This window comes from Ceratosolen solmsi, unplaced genomic scaffold (genome assembly GCF_000503995.2).
Source record: "Ceratosolen solmsi marchali unplaced genomic scaffold, CerSol_1.0 scaffold35, whole genome shotgun sequence".
Taxonomy (NCBI): domain Eukaryota; kingdom Metazoa; phylum Arthropoda; class Insecta; order Hymenoptera; family Agaonidae; genus Ceratosolen; species Ceratosolen solmsi.
In genome coordinates, this window is record NW_011948423.1 from 7,727,845 (window position 1) to 7,747,625 (window position 19,781).

The 19,781-nt window shown below is 29.3% G+C and overlaps 2 protein-coding genes across 2 annotated transcripts; one reads left to right on the forward strand and one right to left on the reverse strand.

Annotated features, from left to right (window-relative positions):
• Window positions 1-359: 359 nt before the first annotated feature.
• LOC105362430 (hybrid signal transduction histidine kinase M) lies at window positions 360-1,389 on the reverse strand. Its single transcript, XM_011499871.1, has 4 exons — window positions 1,381-1,389; window positions 1,007-1,216; window positions 432-935; window positions 360-375 (listed from the first exon to the last, which is right to left on the reverse strand). Exons 2-4 carry the CDS (start codon window positions 1,195-1,197, stop codon window positions 360-362), a joined length of 711 nt encoding a protein of 236 aa, XP_011498173.1. The 5' UTR covers window positions 1,198-1,216; window positions 1,381-1,389.
• A 1,183-nt stretch (window positions 1,390-2,572) lies between these two features.
• LOC105362289 (protein GPR107) lies at window positions 2,573-6,818 on the forward strand. Its single transcript, XM_011499699.1, has 10 exons — window positions 2,573-3,298; window positions 3,413-3,523; window positions 3,645-3,805; window positions 3,877-4,028; window positions 5,002-5,222; window positions 5,302-5,435; window positions 5,523-5,790; window positions 5,867-6,139; window positions 6,227-6,399; window positions 6,470-6,818. Exons 1-10 carry the CDS (start codon window positions 3,209-3,211, stop codon window positions 6,630-6,632), a joined length of 1,746 nt encoding a protein of 581 aa, XP_011498001.1. The 5' UTR covers window positions 2,573-3,208; the 3' UTR covers window positions 6,633-6,818.
• Window positions 6,819-19,781: the final 12,963 nt, after the last annotated feature.

A 19,781-nucleotide genomic window follows, 5' to 3' on the forward strand; every position in this document is an offset into this window, starting at 1 on the left:
TGAAATTTATAGAATCTATTATATCATCGGTCTTTATATTTTCTAATTTTATTAAATTACATTGACAAACCGATAGCGATGCATATGCTTGATTTACTTTTTCATTAAATGGACGAAATACATCTAAAATATTGAAAGTATCTTTTACATTATTTTTAATTATTTCAGCAGCATAAGATTTTCCTACACCGGTTCCACCAATTAATCCTATAATATTCAAACCAGTTTTATTTTCTTTCTCTTCAAAGTATTTTATAAGCTCGTTAATCGCGGTATCTTGACCATGTATATGATTTTTCAAATAGATCGATGTATTATGAAAGTTAAAGCGAGGATTGCAATATTCATAGGATAAATTTTCACCATTGAAATGAACTATTAAATATAATGAAGTTATTGACGTTAGCACAATAAATATGAAAAACCAAAACCAATTGAAGTCATTTATTTCTTTTGGTCTTCTGACTACTAATGACCTGAGCTTTTCTTTTAATTTAGAAGTATCGATTTTCTGATTCTGATTTGAATTTTTACAAGTATTTCTCTGAAGTAATTCGGATAAATTATTCTTATTTACATTGTAATTGTCATGTATGACATTATCAATGCCATTTAAGACTCTAGACTTTTTTATCATCAACGTTGGCCTTTTAAATTCAAATTTAGACTTATTACAATTTTCATTGATAGATTCTTCATAATCATAAAAATTATTTTTATTACTTATATCAATTTTTTTAAAATTAATATTCGACTCCTTAAGATCGAAATATTCACTCGAAGACGAAGAATACTGTCTTTCAATAGATAATGGTACTTTTATGTCATCTCCTTGTACTAAATTTGCTAACGACGACACTACCGATACTGTACTATTCCAAGTACCATTATGTTCTTCGTTATCAGATTTCAATTTACAGGATACCTTTACGAGACTAAATAAAAAAATCAGAATTCAAATAATTGAAAAATTGAGAATGCCCTGAATAAAAACAAATATTAATACCTGGAATTCAATTTTTTATCAAAAATTTGCTCACAGCTGTATTGTTTGATAAGATTTCCATATTCCTTTGAATGCTGTTGTTGTTCAATAACAACTTTTTTTGTCGTTGACAGTTCGGAAAAGCTTGCAGCTTTTGTAAGCTTATAAGTACTTGAACTTAAAAAATTTGGTAATAAGTTTTGTTTATCCATAACATTCAAAAAATAATTTCTAAAATAAAAGTATAAATATAACCTCAATCAATTATTGACTACTTTTTGTTTGACGAAACATTAACATAAATATTAAAGTTCAAGATAGATTAAAAATTATTTATCTATAAATTTTTCACTAAAGCTATTATCAAATATATTTCGAAAGAGTACAAATACCACCTAAACAAATGTAAAATAATAATAATTTATATAGAATTTTATGAATAAACTTGTGTAAATAATAGATAAATCGTTTCTGGTTTACTTATGAAGTCAAAATTTTTTAAATAAATAACATATAATTATTTATTTGGTATTCGATTTGTTTTACTATCGATTTAAATAAAAATTTCATAGTTTATAAATAATTCAACGTACGAAAAAAATGTTACTTATTTGTACTAGATAATGTGTTTCAGCAGTGACATTTCAATCAATTTTTAGAGTGATTTTTCTGGAGTATCGAGTTTAATCATAAATATTATATTTTTATTACTTTAAACTACAAGCACTTTTTACCTATCGACTGTATTTCATTTTATTCTTCGATAACGAACATCAAGAGCATTTAATTAAGGCCCATTCGCAAAACACGTACTGAGACACATAAAGTTTAAAATATATATTATAAAATTTCTTTTACAACGTATAACATACAGGATATGTGCTTTAATTTTAATTCTGTAATATATCGTTACATTTATCATTTAGTTTTTTTTCTATCAAACGGATTTTTTCGAAAAATACGTTGTTAAATTTTTACTTCGAAATTCGAAATTTTAAATTGGTTTAAAATTCTTTTTTTCGTTTCGAGTTTTAAAAATAAAATGTTTTTAAAATTGTAGCATCTATTAGTTACATTTTAGAATTCATGTTCAAATAACGGCATTTCTAAGTTTATTCATCGACGTATTATGGCAGTATATCAGACTATATTTATCATAAGTAAATAAATAAATAATTATATTTTAACTTTTTTTTTTTCTTTGATTTTGCTTTATGTTTTGTTTCAAGGAATGTTCAATTCTATTAATATTTTGATTTCTATCGTCGATAAACTTTGAAATTTATTTTGGTTAAGGATAAGTTTTTCAATTATTCGCAACGGCGCATACATTATGCATGCATCCGCGCGTGCGCTACACACGCACGCAAACACACACGCAAACACACACGCGCGCGCGCAAAAAAGATTAGTTAATAGCTTTATTAACTTATGATAATAGAGTATAATAAAGTAATAATCAATACAAGTATGATGATAATAATTGAAAGAAATCGATAAATTACATGGTATTTTAGAAAGATGATTGCGATGAGTATATATAAGGCTTTTAGATATATCAGGTTTGAAGTTTCATAGAGTCTCGCACGTAATTTGTCATTTGCTAATAATCGAGTTACATTGTTTCCATACATTTCTCATCTTACAAAATAACCATTTGATCGGAAGGCCTTTCTCTAAGCGCCAATTGGCAGAAGCTTCTCGACATTTTAATCGAGATATTTATTAATTACCCCTACTACGGCAATTTCACTATCTGATATGCATACGTTGACTGTTGACTCTATAGGCGGACACACTCTACTCGCGTTTATTGCGTCTGGAGAGAGTTGCTATGTCGCAATTTAATTGAGAGTCGTAAGAACAATCACCGACCCCCCAGCTACGGGCTGTGGACACGATACGGTACCTTTCACGCAGCCGCAGATGCCCAGAGATGCTCGTGCTGTAGCCACAAGACCATGTGTTTGGCTTGTACGTGGGTGCATGTTAATAATAATTAGTAGCTGATTAGTAGTGGTAGTGACCTTGAGTGGGATTTGTGATAAAGATTGCAGTGACAAGCTATTACGTAGGGATAAATTTGATTGAAGAAAGATCGGCAGCTGGCAAGGTGAAACAAGGCGTTGAAGAAAACAGAATCTGCGAGGACGTCAATTGTGTTTACTGTAATGCCCGTGATGTAAACGCTTTTATACGTGGGAATATTCTAGTTCTTTGAAAATGAAATTCAAATTTATATTGGGCATTAGCTTTTTATCCGTTTTTTTCATCGGCCCTGCATTTACGAGGATACATAAGTTTGACTTGAAGGTATGTATTTATCAGTATTAACGTTTGTGTTGTTTGTTGTGCTGTTGAGCATAGCTTGAAAAATATTTTTCTCATGTCTTTAATATGTGAAGTAACTATATGATTGATTTACAGAATGATTTCCGCCGTTTTATATCGTTGAGCAGTTTTGGATTTTATAAAGAAGGGATATTGAGTGTAAACTTGATTAATTTTAAAGCCCTACCTTTCGATGATAACGATGTGGTAGGTTAATTATTTTATAACTCGTCCTGTTTATATAACAAATTTGTATACCAAGCGCGCATTAGTTTGACTGGTTGTTAATGAAATGATCGTATAATTAAGATGTACTTTTTTTTATTAGTTTGGTTTTAGTCTGGATCGTACGCTAAGCGATGCAATGAATCCTTATTTGGATAGTCACGATAAATGCCCTCTACAAGAGACATTCAATGCTAAATCAGATTACGAGCAAAAAGATGAAACCGCAGTGATATATTTTAAATTTGACTTGAAACATTTGCAGTATGTACCTTGATGTTTTTCACGATGGAAAAAGCCTTTTCTACATAATAATTATAATGTCTTAATTTTAGGTTGACGGTAAATTGCAGCAGTAATGTACATTCTGTACACATTTATAAGAATTCAAGTATTATAAGACTGGCTCGGAATAAACGGCATTTACCAGCGAAGCTAAGCGATAGCTTATTGTTTTCGAGAACAAAAAGGGATTCGTTTCCACATGGTAATTAATTCGTTATACTTCTTAATTTACCATTTCTAATGCGAAATTGAAGAGAATGTATTTAACAAAATTTTACACACGTATACACAAAGGAGTACAGATTTAAAATAATTTTAAAATAATTATGACGCTAAGAAATAATTAAATTCTACAAACTGATCGCAATCGACGCTCAACTACAATACATCCTTTTGGTTCGAATCCAACGGTATTTACCTAGAGAGTTGTCATACAATCGTCGAGTAGAATATAATTATTGTGATTAAGCGGATAGAAAATTTGGCAGAATTGCAATCGCTTGAGCTTGACTTTTATTCAAGTGCACGGCACCTACTATTATATCCAGTGTCTTATTCAATGTTGTGCTACTTTTAATTGGTGCCTACGATAAAATGTATACGGAAGAACTTAAAATAGAATCTTCTGCGTAAGAAAATTATTCTTAGAGCTTAGAGAAGTTAATATTAGACTGGAATGAATATATTGGTATTTGATGCTGGCATTCGAATATTCCATTCCTCAACAAACCATTTACCGATAAAATTTTCCTAATTTTTGATTTTGAAACTTAAATTTACTTTGCATATCGTATGTTATTTTGAAGGGGAATATTATAACTAAATTAATAAAAGTGCTAAGGATTTCTAAAAATAAGCGATGAAATCAGCTATGCAATTGTAAAGATATCATGACTTGTCCTCGATCTTACACGTGACAAACTTCATTTTCATTTACGAATACATTAATAAAAAATAATTTTTTAATAAATTATCAATAATCAAGTGATGCAGTTAGTCGTTCAAGTGTCAAATATAAATAATTAATTTTCATATTTATTTGCGCGAAAATTAATGCTAATTGATTGCTAATGCTCTAATGAGATTTTAAGAAAAAGAAATACTGCATTATAATTTTATAATTAAAATTTTTTTTACTTTCTCTAATCGTTTGTAAATTTTTAATTTTGTAATAGAAATCGTTAATTCGATGGATAATTTCAAGCTGGATGGGATGTTTCAAGAAACCAGTACCTGCTTGCAAACACTACCAATGACAATGAAAGAAATTAAGGGTGAAAAGTATTACAATACCAGTTTTGCCATGTACGTTGCCAATGAAAAAGAGGAGGGATTGTATAATTTATACTTCCATAACTGTCCAAATTATAGACGCAGAGTTGCAGTAGATTTTTCGGTAAGAATTGCAGACAATCTCGATTATTTACAACCATTTGTCGCTGAAATCAAACATTTTCGCTGTATTTATTTTTCAGATGGAAATTAAAGAAATAAACAATGATAATTTTTTAAGTGCAGGAGAAATGCCCTTGCCAGAATTGTATTTCATGATGGCTCTTTTATTCTTTCTTTCAGGATGCTTTTGGGTGTTCATTTTAAAGAAAAGCAAGTATGTTGCATATGTTTCTATTCAACACCAAAAATCTACTTTATAAGTTGGCATTTATGTATCGAGTAATGTATTTTTTGTTTATAGACATCCGGTCTTTAAGATTCATTACCTTATGGCGGTTCTCGTTTACTTAAAGTCATTGTCTTTATTATTTCATGGGATCAATTTTCATTTTATTCAAACGAAAGGTGAACACGTGGCAGCATGGGCCATACTTTATTACATCACGCATTTATTGAAAGGAGCGGTCTTATTCATTACAATTGTTCTCGTTGGCACCGGCTGGACATTTATCAAGCATATCTTAGCCGATAAAGATAAAAAACTATTTATGATTGTTATTCCACTTCAGGTAATTATTTAGTAAATTGTGAGATAAATGTTCATTAAAAAGTCGCCAAGATTGCTGATGATTAATTATTATTTAGGTTCTGGCGAACGTTGCTGAAATCATAATTGAAGAAAGTGAAGAGGGCGACGTTGAGCATAAAAGGTGGCGCGATGTGTTTATTCTAGTCGATTTAGTTTGCTGTGGTGCTATAATGTTCCCTGTGGTTTGGAGCATAAGGCATTTACAAGAGGCAGCGCACATGGATGGCAAAGCAGCTGCTAATTTACGTAAATTGAAGCTGTTTAGGCACTTTTACATTATGATTGTTTGCTACATATACTTTACTCGCGTCATAGTCTACCTACTAAAGGTATAACAATAATTTTGTTAACAAGTGACGGCTTATTATTTAATATTTATTTATAAGTAATGTGTTGATGACGTTTAACTTATATAGATAACCGTACCCTTCCAATACGAGTGGTTAGACGAAATGTTCCGGGAAATGGCAACTTATGTATTTTTTGTATTAACCGGTTATAAATTTAGACCAGCCTCGGCAAATCCTTATTTTACATTATCAGCTGAAGAACTTGCTCAGGGTGATGATGACGAAGAAACGGATGTTGTGTAAGTTGAAATAATATATTCTTGAGATTTATCTACAGAAGTCATTTTAATTTTAATATAACTATCATAGTGTATTTTCTAGTGTTACGGGTAATAGTGGTTTGACCGAAGGTCTGTGTAAAGTAAATAAGGTTATAAAAGTCAATAGGCCAATCTCTTCAGAAGTGCCATCTACTCAAGAGGAAAGAGACAATCTTATTAGTAAAAGGGAGTCCTCGCACGAGTATGATTGAGGATATTTTTTCTATCGATGATAATATCAAATTAGATGTATGTGATCGTTTTTGATATACTACGTATAGCAAAGAATGTAAAGGATACTAAAGTTCCTTTCATTATTTCACGTACGTTTCATACAGTCCTTGAAAGTTTTATTCAAGGGATTAATGCTGTTAAATACATGTCTGAAATTGTTGCATTGTATACATATGTTAAGTTATGAAAATATATTGTTTTTATTATACTTTATTAACATTTTCATAACTTTGCATACTATTTATAATTCAAGTCTTCTCATGTTTAGGACATAATAAAAGTATTTCACTTCCGTTAAATGTAAAATGAGTATCAGTTTCTCGACTGATAACGTGATAAATTATTTAATTCATTAGATAAATAAATTATTCACATGTTATTTTATTAAACTATATTACTATTATTCTTTTATTTTAATTTATTTATTTTATTTTATTTTATTTATTTATTTATTTTTTTTTTTTTTTTTTGAACAAGACACTTAGAGACAGCAATTAAAATATATTTTGAATCAAAATTATTAGCATTTTCCTCGTGTGAGAGTATTTTTAAATAGATATTATGTTTTTCATTCCAAATAATTCATGTATCCCTTGATTAAAAAAAAAAAAAAAAAAAAAAAAAAAAAAAAAAAAAAAAAAAAAAAAAATTTGCAATCAGGCTTTTAAAACGTTTACTATCGTATAAGAATAGGATTACAAATAAGAGATTATTTTATCTACTTATTAAGTAAAGTATAAAAATCACATTCCATTTTCGGTGGATGAAAGATATTTTCTATTGAAAATTTAAATAACGCATTTGCACAAAATTTCCTATTATACATTTATGCAGATCATGACAATACTCGCGAGGTTTTAGTTTACAGAGTAATATTTTAAAACATTAAAAAAAACCATTATTTTTACAATTACAATGCATAAAGTTATACTAAAGTTTTACATGTAAAAATATATAAACAATTATTATTTGAGAGATATTTAAATAGTTTTACTAGTAATCATTTGTATTATGATTATTTTTGTTGAAATTAACGATAAAATAAATAAGTCCTAGTACTAGAAAATAATTGTTTATATTTTTTTAAAAAGAAGTATAAATATTGAGTACTCGTAAATAGATTTGAATAAAATACATAATTTGAGTACATAGTAGTTTAGTGTGTATATACGTAAATGTGCTTTACATAATAATTTGCATGTAATGTTCATATTTATATTTTTCTGTAAAAGAATTTTCTATGTGATGAACAATATTAAATATTTTGCAAATATTGTAAGAATTAAATAGAGAACCAATTAAAAAAATATATATATTGAATATTTATTAGTGCATTAGAAATTCATTCGATGAAATAATTTTTTACTTGTTTTTTCATAAATTTCACGAAATATGATTTATTAATTAACAAGAAAAAAAAATTATGGTACTTTTATCAATAAGGTGTTTCAATTAATTTTTTGATTTATAAATAAAATTTTTTTATTGGTTGCTTTATTAAGATATTTAAAATTATGATACAAATTAATATTATATATCAATGAAATCAATATGTATATGATTCACTGTTAGGAACAGATTAAGGAATTTAAATATAAATATTTATATTAGTTTAAGTATTTATGTAAATTTTTTTTTAAATGAAGCCTATAACATAAGTAACAAATAAAACTTGAATTGTTTATAACACTTATTTTTCTATTCCGTACTTTTCCTTAGTGATTATATTTTAAAATGTGTTTAATGGTTAATGTAAAATTTACATTCTTTTATAATTAGGAGTATTTTTAAGAAAATAAAAATATTTCATCCTAGTAGGATTAAAGATATTACATTAAAGTAATACTCAAATTTTTATATGCGATACTTCAATTGCTGTAGTACGAATATCATAAAAAAAAAGAAAGTATTATTATTATGTAAATTTACTAAATTAGAGCATTTTCAATACAGAAATTATCTATAAGTTATTAATTATCTAAATTATAAATTTTAAATAGAATAACCATCGTGATATTTATTTTTTATTTTCATTGTTCGCAGAGAAACAGAATCGTTTATGATCTCTAAACAATTTCAAAAATGTGTAAAGTACACTTCATAGAAGATACTAAAATGTTTTAAAAAATACACTTAGGCATTTCATAAATTCAAATGCGGATCGGTAATTTTATTTTATTACTAAAGCTCTAATAGTTTGACAACTGAAAGATTAAATTAACTTTTTTAAATTCAATATATAGAATAAAAAATATAGAATGAAAAACTTTAAATGTTTCGCTATTGCAAATCAATAAATTATAATTTGAAAGTCAAAACTTATATATATATATATATATATATATGAACATATGATAGAAAACTTTTTTCAATTTCCCATTGATTTATATCTACATATAATTCACAGTTTTCCATAAATTTAGTTGTATATACGAGTTAAATAGATAATTACAGACATTTAGCAAAGATTTTATGTCATTGGTGATCAAAGTAGCTGCATCGTATTTTAAGGTATGGATTTTATAGTCACACAGCACTTTATAAGCATATTATCCGATCGATTATTGTTAGATCGATGAGACGAGGATGTCGATTAGATCACGAAGTGTACTAATTGCATTAATTGGGTAGCTCTTTCATAAACATACGTGTACGACAAATCATCATTGAAATTAGTTGTCTATGAAAGTAAAGGAAAAGTCGAGTGAAGTTTGATATTCAAAATGTTATTACTTTATCATGCAATAATGGCTACGGAGTTCCGAGGAAATTCAATAAATGTTATAAATACAAGTATGCTTTTAAAATATGGTTGCTGACTGCTGGATAGAATATTCTCAGTGCCAGTTGAGGTTTTAAGAAGAAGATAGTTACGAGACTTGAACGAGGATGTGATAAAATCCCCCGTTGATCATTTAAATGCGGCGCACCACAATCCACTGAATGTACTTACACAACTCTTCCATGCGAGTCTGATCTGACTCTTAGTCTAGCTTGCTGCAAGCTCCATTTCAAATATCCCCTAAGTATACCTAATAAGCACTTTGGAAATTTTAAGAGTCCTTAAAACTTCAGACATGCTTAACCGAGTTTGCGAGAGAAAAAAATTGCTCCGGTACCGACATTAAGTAATTTTCATAATTAATCTATGTTTTTTTCGTTAAGCCATCTCTTAACAGATTCTTTAAAGTTCAATTATTAGGAAAATTGTATATATTGAATGTGTCAATTGTGTCGTTAACATCATCACTACCACCACCGTCGTCGTCGTCGTCGTCGTCGTCGTCGTCGTCGTTGTCGTCGTCGTTGTCGTCGTCGTTGTCGTTGTTGGCGTTATAATCATTATCATTATTTATTATATATTTGATTTATTTCACTATTTAATTTAACATTGTTGTTAATGCTCAGCTAAGCTACGTAAATAAAATCTTAAATATAAAGTATAACTTTCATTGAATTTATGCAACAACTCGCTTAAGTAAATACAAAAGGTATTATTTTTTCAACACTAGCGTATAAACATTTCTTCAAATCATTCTACAAATATATTCTATTGAATACGTTTGACCTTTTCAACTCTCATCAATTAAATAAATATATTTATCAGTACCAGATTCGTGAATCCGGTAAAATAACCACGACTACGTAATGTAACATCAGCGGCATTTTAATTCTTACTTACTTTTTAATATTCTTCCAATTAATTGAAGGTAATTAATGAAGATAATTAAATCTGTACAATATAAATACTATCTTGTGATGAAAAATTTGGAATATTTTGTATAAAAAAAAAATGAAAATTAATTTCCTACAATTAAAAGTTATCAATTTGAAAGATTATAATGAAATGATGATTTCAATATAATGAAATGAATTCATTTTTTAATATTATCATTTTAAATTGGTTTTTCATATTTAATTTATAACAAATAAATCGTTTTTTCTTGTCTTAAATGCGAATAAATAAAATATATAAAGTACATCATACTTTAAAGATTAATTACCCATTTGAATTAATGTGGAAAAACAGATTGTTTTTAAATTAATAATCGTCATTTTTTTTTTTTTTTTTTCATTTACTGCCGATTGATTTTATACTTATATAATTGCTATTTTTACATTTTGTATGGATGATAATATTAGATTTCCTTGTCTAAAATCCATCCATCTCTTTCATTTTAATATCATTTCATTTACATCATTCTTTATTGACTTTATTTTGTATGATCTTGTTTATATTCTTATGTACATTATGTTTTGAAAATTTCCAATTGTTTCTGTTATATTTAACGATTGTTTATAATTGATATTTGTATGCTAACTTGGATAATATAATTGATTTATAATTTAATTGTTATACTATAAGAATAACGCGATAAACATTAATACTAAAATTAATTTATTACATTAGAAAGATCGTCATTATTTTATGTGTTTATACTTGAAATAAGTTTTTTTGTTTATAACAATGCTTGAAAACACAAATTACTTTTGAGTAATAAAATAAGAATTACTAAATTAAATAAGGTGAATTTAATTATTCGTTAATGCATACATTTTTATTAATTCTGAAAAATCTGAAATAATCTATAAACAACTGGATACAATATTTATATGGGATATGATTGTATAAATAATTATAATGATAGTTTGAATTAGAATTGTTAATGATTTTATCGTTGTGGTAATTTACTCTTTTTCGTTAATATTTTTTTTAATGGAGTTTCATTTACAAGTGAAATGGAATTTAGATCTTTATTAAGTACATCGTAAGATCCACTTTGAAAAAGTTTCTTTTACCCTTATATATCTCCTCGTTCAAATTTATCCCTTTACTATTGTAAGTAGAAAAAAAAGTTAGAAAATTATTTTTCTTAGGAAAGTTTTGTTTGCTAGTTTGCGAGTTCATAAATATAGTGTGTGTGTGTTTTTTTTTCAAAGTGCGATTACTCTTTTCCATTTCATCGTATCGTTAAGGATAGTATTTTTCCTTTTCTATTTAAACCTTCTTTTTCTCACTGGACTCTTATGAATCCTCGTATCAGTTTTATCGATAGCTAATAGACAAAAATGCATTTTACATTATTGTTTATTCAAAATATTTGGTAAAATCAATTTACCAGTAGAGATAAAGGCAATCGATAATCGATAGATCGTCTTTACAAATTTATCCATATAACGAGCTAAACACTTGCACATATATCATATTAAAAAATTTCAATATAAATTTCGTTTTTAGATATTTGCGATTTTATATATTTTAATCTAAAGTTAATCATCTTATATTGAATCTTTTACGCATTCTATTATTTTAATCAGTTTTGGAAAAGATTATGCTTATATGTTCATATAATCGGCTTATTGTAATCTACCAGAATACATTACTACGCAATATCTAAATTTTATCGCTGTATATGTTATTATTTTACAATATTATTTCATATAAATTTACTTTAACTAATATAATCTTGATATTGATGGATATTTATATAATGTCAAAGATATTTATCATAATAATAATATAATGCATAAAATATACTTGCTATTGGTTTCATTTTTAAAAATATTAAAAGAAAAGTAAATATAATTATGTTGTACGATGAATTTAAAATAATAAATCCAATTTTGAAATATTATTATCACATCATATATTACTTATAATCCTTAATATTGAATATATAAATTGAATGCTATTAGCGATATTATATTGAATCAATTAAATTGATAAAACATTTAATGCAACTTAATATAACTAAATTGTGAACAATACTTGTTTAAGCTTATTATAACAACAAATATATATATATATATATATATATATATATATATACTGTATTAATATATTTATGTACACTTTATTTTCTTTATTACTTTTTCTTTTTAATTACATATAAATATTATTATAAAGTCGTAAATTTATAAAATCTTAATGCACAACACTCCCGATTGAACAGCCTTGATTGAACAACATTTGATCACAAAAGGTATTTAAATATTAATATTTATAAATCGGAGAATTTTTTATGCTTATTTAGAATACTTTCATGTTAAAAGTCAACCATGAATATGTCATACATGAATAATGGACTCATAAAAAATAATTTAGTAGTTTCGTAATATAAATACATAAGTCTGTAAATTATTTAAGAAATTATTTATCGTAATACTGAAATGGAGTTTATCAGTTGTTAATAATTCATAAAAAGATATTGTTTTTATAGCAATTAAAAATATGCTTATTAATAACTTATCAACGTGGAGCATTAAAGTATTGAAAGGATGAAGTAGAGGAATTGATTTGATTACCTTACAAAAAGTATTTTTGCAACCACTTACACTTAATTAATTACTACTACAATTATCGAGATAATAAATATTGTTAAAATATAGTAATAAATTATGTGGCGCAGGCTATATTATATTTCAGCAATATTGTGAATAGAGCTAAAGAGATATTTTATTTTTCATAAATTTATATTAATAAATTTCTCTTACAGAAATATTTCGAATGAAGCGTAAGTTCTGTTGCATTGAGGTATTAATAGAATTCACGATATAGCTATTAATTAAAAATTATTCATATAAAATATATGAAAGTTATGTTATTAATTAAAGATAGAGGAGGATGTGTAAGTCGTGGATAGACATTACGTCGTCGTAATATAAAAGCTTAAATTATGTGATTCATTGTTAAATATGAATCATATAATTGTCCAACAGTCAAACATGTAAAAAGAATAATGATATACATTCTGACAAGAAATGTGTAAAATAGTTATATATATATATATATATATATATATATATATATATATGTGTATAGAAAACCGAAGAAAAGTGCTAATAGACGAGTAGGGATGGAAGTGATACAAAATTATAATATTGAATGTGTTATGATAATATTGGGGGCTGATGATAGGCGTACGTAAGAAGATTTGTAAGTTAATGCTTCACGCCTAACTGCCTTGCGTTCCTTCACTTATAATCGCACTTTTTTGCTAGTGGCGAGATTCCTTGCTTATCAGTCTAGCATCTTTATTATCGAGATCAAATGCGAATCGGCGGCTCTTTGCCTAGGCTGAGCCAAATTCTTTTTTAAAATAGTCCAAATTATATCACGCAAAACTAAAACAAAGCCTCTTCAATAATCCATTATTTTCATAAAGAGAATTATTTTAATAATCATTTCATACTCAAGTTTTACATTAACGAGATTTGGGCAATAAAATTGCTTCTCTAAAATCAAAGAAATGTTGGGACGAATATGACTGATAATGATATGAAAAGCATAATTTCAGTTGCTCCGTATTAATCGCCAATGACTGTTTATAATCCACTTATCGACATCTTGTCATATTTTTCTTTTTCGTATTGATCAGACGGAAAAATTGTTTTCATTTTACATTACAATTAAATATCTGAATAGTGATATCTCTAATGGGCTTGAAACTTTGTTATTGATCTACTCGCGTCCAACTTCTCTTCAAATGCTATCACATAATGCTATTTATGGATAACTTTGCTTTACTTTCCTTATCTACATTAGTTTCATATTCGTTATTTTCGCAGCCAATATTTTCTTATAATTCATTATATATATATATATATATATATATACTACTATGTGCGCAATTAACTGTGCATGTAATTTAGACAATTTATTTGAATTGCCTAATATAATAATCCCTCAGTGTGTTCCAACTTAAATTATTATCATTATTCTATTGAAGGATACAGATATTAATTATTTATCATCTACGAGATCCTGAATATTATTACACTTTATATTAACATATTCGCAATATAAAATCTTAAAACGTTTAACCTATTAACATTTAAAATATAAAAGTGCACGGCCTTGAATATTTTTCGACCACCCTTTCACTGGCCACCCACGATGAAAATAACAAATTATTCGATATTGCTCGAGATATACAGGCTCTTTGTAAAAGTACATTACCATGTATTTGTAGGACCTTAATTATTCCGTATAAGAATGCTAAACTCGAAGCTTGTGGATGTTCCTGTTGCCAGTATAGATTCGGACGCCAGCATTTCCCTTCTCTTTCGCATTTAGCTACGACGTTCGATATAGTCAGTTCAAATATATCGCCGAAAACATATCGATCAGCACTTTCCATTCCCATACTTCATAATTAAAAATGCATTTTTTATCTTTATTTTTGTAAATCTATGAGCATTCGTTTTTCCAGTACATTTTACTTTTTATCAAGGACTTAATGCCACCTCTCTTCGTATATAAATGCGTTACTTCAGTCAGAGAAATATTATGCATATTAGATATTAAGCCAGACTTTCTCTGTAATGCTAGACATTTTTATTATGTTATATTATTTTCTGCTCGATGTGAAGGGAGAATGGAAATGGGCATGCATCACGGCGTTTGAAACAAACGAAATACGGCGATTAATTGCTTGCGGGGCAGGATTGGGTTGGGTTGGGTTGGGTTGGGTTGGGTTGGGTGTGGGTCTGGAGAGGGTAAGGGGGAGGATGGATGGAATACTTCTACTTTGATATAAAATATCCGATACAATTGGAGTCCTTGTGAAAAGCTAGAATCACGGGAGTGAATAGAATGTGAATAGCGAATGAAGTCTTCCTGGAAAAGTATCAGTGACTTAGGGATATAGTAGTGAAAGTGTACTTAGAGGTCATCGTCGGGGGTATATTGCGGGTAAGAAGAGTATTACCGCTTTACATCGTCCTCCGAATGAAGTTATAAATTATGAATAGGCAAGATTTGCCGTCGCGATCGAAATTCTCTTCTTCTTTCTTACCCGCTCTGTTTGACTTGACCCACTTTCCTCCTGCTCATTGTTTATTTCTCTTTTTTCGTAACGTCTTTCTTTGCCCCACCCCCTCCTCCTCCTCCTCCTCCTCCTCCTCCTCCTTCATCTTCTCCTCTTCCTCCCCATCGCCGACGGTCCCCTGACACGCCAACCAACCGACCCGTGCACGACTCCCATTCCATCAAACTTTCCCCGGAGCCCTGCCGACTTTTCTTGTGATATTTTTCGAGGACGAACTTATCCATTCGTCGCTGGAAATTTTCAATTACTTTCCCTAAGACGTCTTATTACTAATACAGCTTCTGGATCGCGAATGTAGTGCCAGGAGAGCTCAATTTGGATATGTGATTTCTTTTTAAAATTATAGCAACCAAATATGCAGCAAGCGTGTCGTTATTCATTCTTTCTGGCTAATTTGTTAACGTAATTTTTGGTTTCAAGTTTTTCATATGCGCACTCTAGCAGATTTGTGGGATTATGTTAGATTAGTTAGAAAGTAAAATTATTCAGAAGTAAATATTTGCCTAAGGTATATTAACACTTGAAGTCTCTGTTGAAGGATATTATTATAATAATTTATTCAATAATGCTGATTAATGCTGAAGTTATTGTTAGGAGACGAGATGATTTTTGGAGAGGCCGTGAAAAACATTGTAATGAGTGACTCATAAAAGCTGCGCGACCTCGTTAATTTAAGTTAAGACGAGCAATTGTGTTCATAACCGAGGCGCAACGAAGTTTATATTCAAGACGATTATCGATCAACTTTTGCTTTTTACGCTTTTGCTTCTACCGTTTGAACTTGTTTTCGCTCAAACCCCTCGACAACACGTACTTCGCACTTAAAATTATATCGTAGAAAATGTCCGTCTCTCTGATTTCTATGTGTCGCATACGTTAATGTAGTGTCTCTCTCGTTTCCTTTCTCTCCTCTAAGGGTACGTGGGTAACCGAGGTTATTGAGAATCAAGCGCAATTAAATAATTCATCAAAGACTTCTAAATGGATCGGAGCTTTTAGATCAATGTAACTATTAGACTAAATATATTCTCCTCAATTTCATTATTATTTCAATTTTCTACATTCAGTTATTCATTAAATCATCGAATTTATAAGAGTTAGTTTGTATTGAAAATACGATTTCAAACTCGACATATGCTTAATTCACGTGTACTATGTTATTATTTAGCTTCATCGATTTGTGATTATTAGATTCATTTAATTCAAATTTCTCAAGCGATTAGAAAATTTCATGTTTAATCAAGCTCAACAGCTCACTTATATTCAATATATATATATATATATATATATATTTTAATTATATTTTGCAAAAATAATGTAAATACGCAGTCCCTAAATTTATGCATTCCCAATCATATATTTAAACGACTATTTTCATTTTTCTTATCACTTTAAATCTTATTCAATATGTATATATATATATATATATTAAATTTTGTTATTAAATGTAATATTAATTGTTTATATAAATATGTAATTATATAAGATGTAATAAGAAAAATTTCATTTTTCATTACATTCAACATTTTGAATTTCGCAATTTAGATTGCATTCATCATCGGTGACCCTGAAAATTTACAATTTATCCTATTTTTCTTTGCAATTTAATCTTCGTAACAACGAATTTAATTTATCACATTATTTTTTATAATATTTATAATATTTTAAATAAACATTTTTTTAGCAATACTTTGAACGCGGTGTATAATGTGAATATTAATTACATATTTTTTTCATAATCGAGCATTTTTATATCAGTAGGTATCACTGTCCATATTTTTGTTATTAGTTTATTGATTTCTTTTAATCCATGTATATTATTTAAATTATACTTATTAATATAATAAGAAATAAAAATAAAAGGCAGACCGTAATATTGTTCAAATAAGTCTACTATTAATTAATAAGCACACGATATTATATTTTATCAATTTTTTTTTCACCATAAATTAAATAATTTAATAAGAGTTGTAATACGTTTCAATATTTAATAAAAATTTAGTTTAAATATACATGATAAATTTGAGAATGTAATCACTCATTTTTAATTTAAAAATTTACATTTTAAATTTAGTAAAATTAAAATACTTATTACGTAATTTAATCTTTTTTTTAAATATTATGTATAATACTGTATAATATTGTAAAAAATTCTTAAAAATTTATTTCGATAGAAACACATAATAATAATAATAATAATAATAATAATAATAATAATAATAATAATAATAATAATAATAATAATGTTAGAAGATGTATAATGTTAATGTGAAATATTAAAAGAGTTCAAAAAAATTGAAATTTTACTTCATGTTGTATGACAAATTTGAGTGTATATAAAACTGTTATTTGAGAAATCTAGGCAAATTGTAAATAAAATATGAATATATATATATATATATATATATATATATATTAATATATAACCAAAATGAAACTATTTCGGTTAATAAAAAAATTTATTCTGAAGGTAATTTTCAAAGACAACGATGAAGAAAAAAGAGAGAAAATGGAGTATTTGGAGTATTATTCCAATGCACGAGCTAATGGTGGGAATAGAATTGTTAATGAAAAGAAATTTTGTTGAAGCAAGCAGTTATTTCTTCATGATGCACATAAGCTATAAAATACCGACTAAGGCATTATCTTGGCTCTGCATCCCTTTGCTTTTAACGACACGAACATTTCATTGTCTCACGTAATAAATGTACATGTAGCGCGCAAGGATACGCTTTACTAGATTCGAGCTTTTATCATGTTTCTCTTTTTTAATCAGTGAAAGAGACAAATGTACAGGGAAGGGGAGAGAGAGAGAGAGAGAGAGACAGGATAAAGAAAATATCTCGATTGTGCAATTTCCCTATGACATTCGGAAAAATGCTTTTATATGCAAAAGCTTCGATTGACTTCTTATATTTTTCAGTGGTATCCTGAATAATATATGTCATCGAAGTTGTCAGGTAATTTATCATAATTTCGATTTAAGAAGAACCCCGCCGTTTAAAACTCGTCCTACACCCTCGCGTCGTTTTATCAATTATCATTCCCCATTATCCTTATCCTTCTCAATATCGGAACATATAGGGATATTTCATGCTATTATACTAAGAGAGCAGAGGCTCATTTGTCTACGAAATCTCAATCTCAATTATTATTTCGGAGCTCCCTCGGGAATGAGAATGACCGCATCCGAGGTATATAAACTTCGTCTTTTGCAAGCGAAATTCGTGCAATAGAGTATGTCTCGCGTTACTCAATGCCGGCTTGTCGCAAATTATACGAGACGACGTTTCGGACGCCTATCAGCTGAAGCGGCACGGAGGAATTATTTCCAGGCCAATCAAGTAGCCTTGGTACGCCAGTCGCATGCCTCTCCATAATCCCGTCTCCCGCTTACTCACAACTCAAAACAATATTTTCATCTCGCAAACTTTTAAAAGCTCGTCAAGGACGACGATAGCGCAACCCACATCAACAATACAACAAAGCACAGAGCGCAAGCGGCAAAAGACAAACAGTCCAAATATACAGGTAAACCATGCCGTTAATCCTCGATTGGGATGAAGGCACAACGGGCGTGTAAAAACATGTGCTTGCAAGATCGCGCAGCAACCCCGAGAGATGGAAATGCCGCGTGAAAGAGGAAGACGCCGAGGTTGGGAATTTGGAATGTCTCGCGCTCAGACGAGCTCGTGCGTCAGATTTTTGGAAAAGTATCAGGCTATCAGAGCGGAGGTGGGGGAGTAAGCCAAGGCAGAGTATGGATCGATACAGGCGGGAGCTCCTCCCTTCGAGACGCCCTACGCGCCCTTTCTCAGGAGCTCGGACCTAAGCCTAAGTCGACGGGCCGAAGCCCCGAAGCCAGGAGCGCACGCACCGCTTGACCGCCGCAGTCTCACTTGGACCACGCGAGCACGCGCATTCTGCCTCTGCTTCCTGGACGGTACTCGGAACATCCGGCGGCAACTCGTAGGCGCCCATGGCCACCGCCCCACCTGACAATCGCAGCTAATTATTCGGGGGGCGGCCGAGCGCGAGCTTTACACTCGATAAACGGGTAAACGGGGCTTTGGTGTGGCAGGTCGCGCGATCAGTGAAGAGAGACCCGATGGAAGTTTCAGCATTCAATGATAAAAATATGTTAATGACGAACAATGTACGAGCTGCTATGGACGAGTGGTCGAGTCGAGTAAATCGGATCGAGATTATCGGCAATGGTGGAAATAGGGTTTAAGGGTTGCGCGCACACGCACGCCCACGCACGCCCACGCACGCCCACGCACGCCCACGCACGCC

Excerpts from the sequence above, each read along its gene's own strand:
- LOC105362289 (XM_011499699.1), top strand. The coding sequence starts at position 3,209 with ATGAAATTCAAATTTATATTGGGCATTAGCTTTTTATCCGTTTTTTTC. Across the intron at positions 5,436-5,522 it reads TTCATTTTAAAGAAAAGCAA|ACATCCGGTCTTTAAGATTC; the intron begins GTATGTTGCATA and ends TTTTGTTTATAG. Across the intron at positions 5,791-5,866 it reads TGATTGTTATTCCACTTCAG|GTTCTGGCGAACGTTGCTGA; the intron begins GTAATTATTTAG and ends ATTATTATTTAG.
- LOC105362430 (XM_011499871.1), bottom strand. The coding sequence starts at position 1,197 with ATGGATAAACAAAACTTATTACCAAATTTTTTAAGTTCAAGTACTTAT. Across the intron at positions 936-1,006 it reads GATAAAAAATTGAATTCCAG|TCTCGTAAAGGTATCCTGTA; the intron begins GTATTAATATTT and ends TTTTTTATTTAG.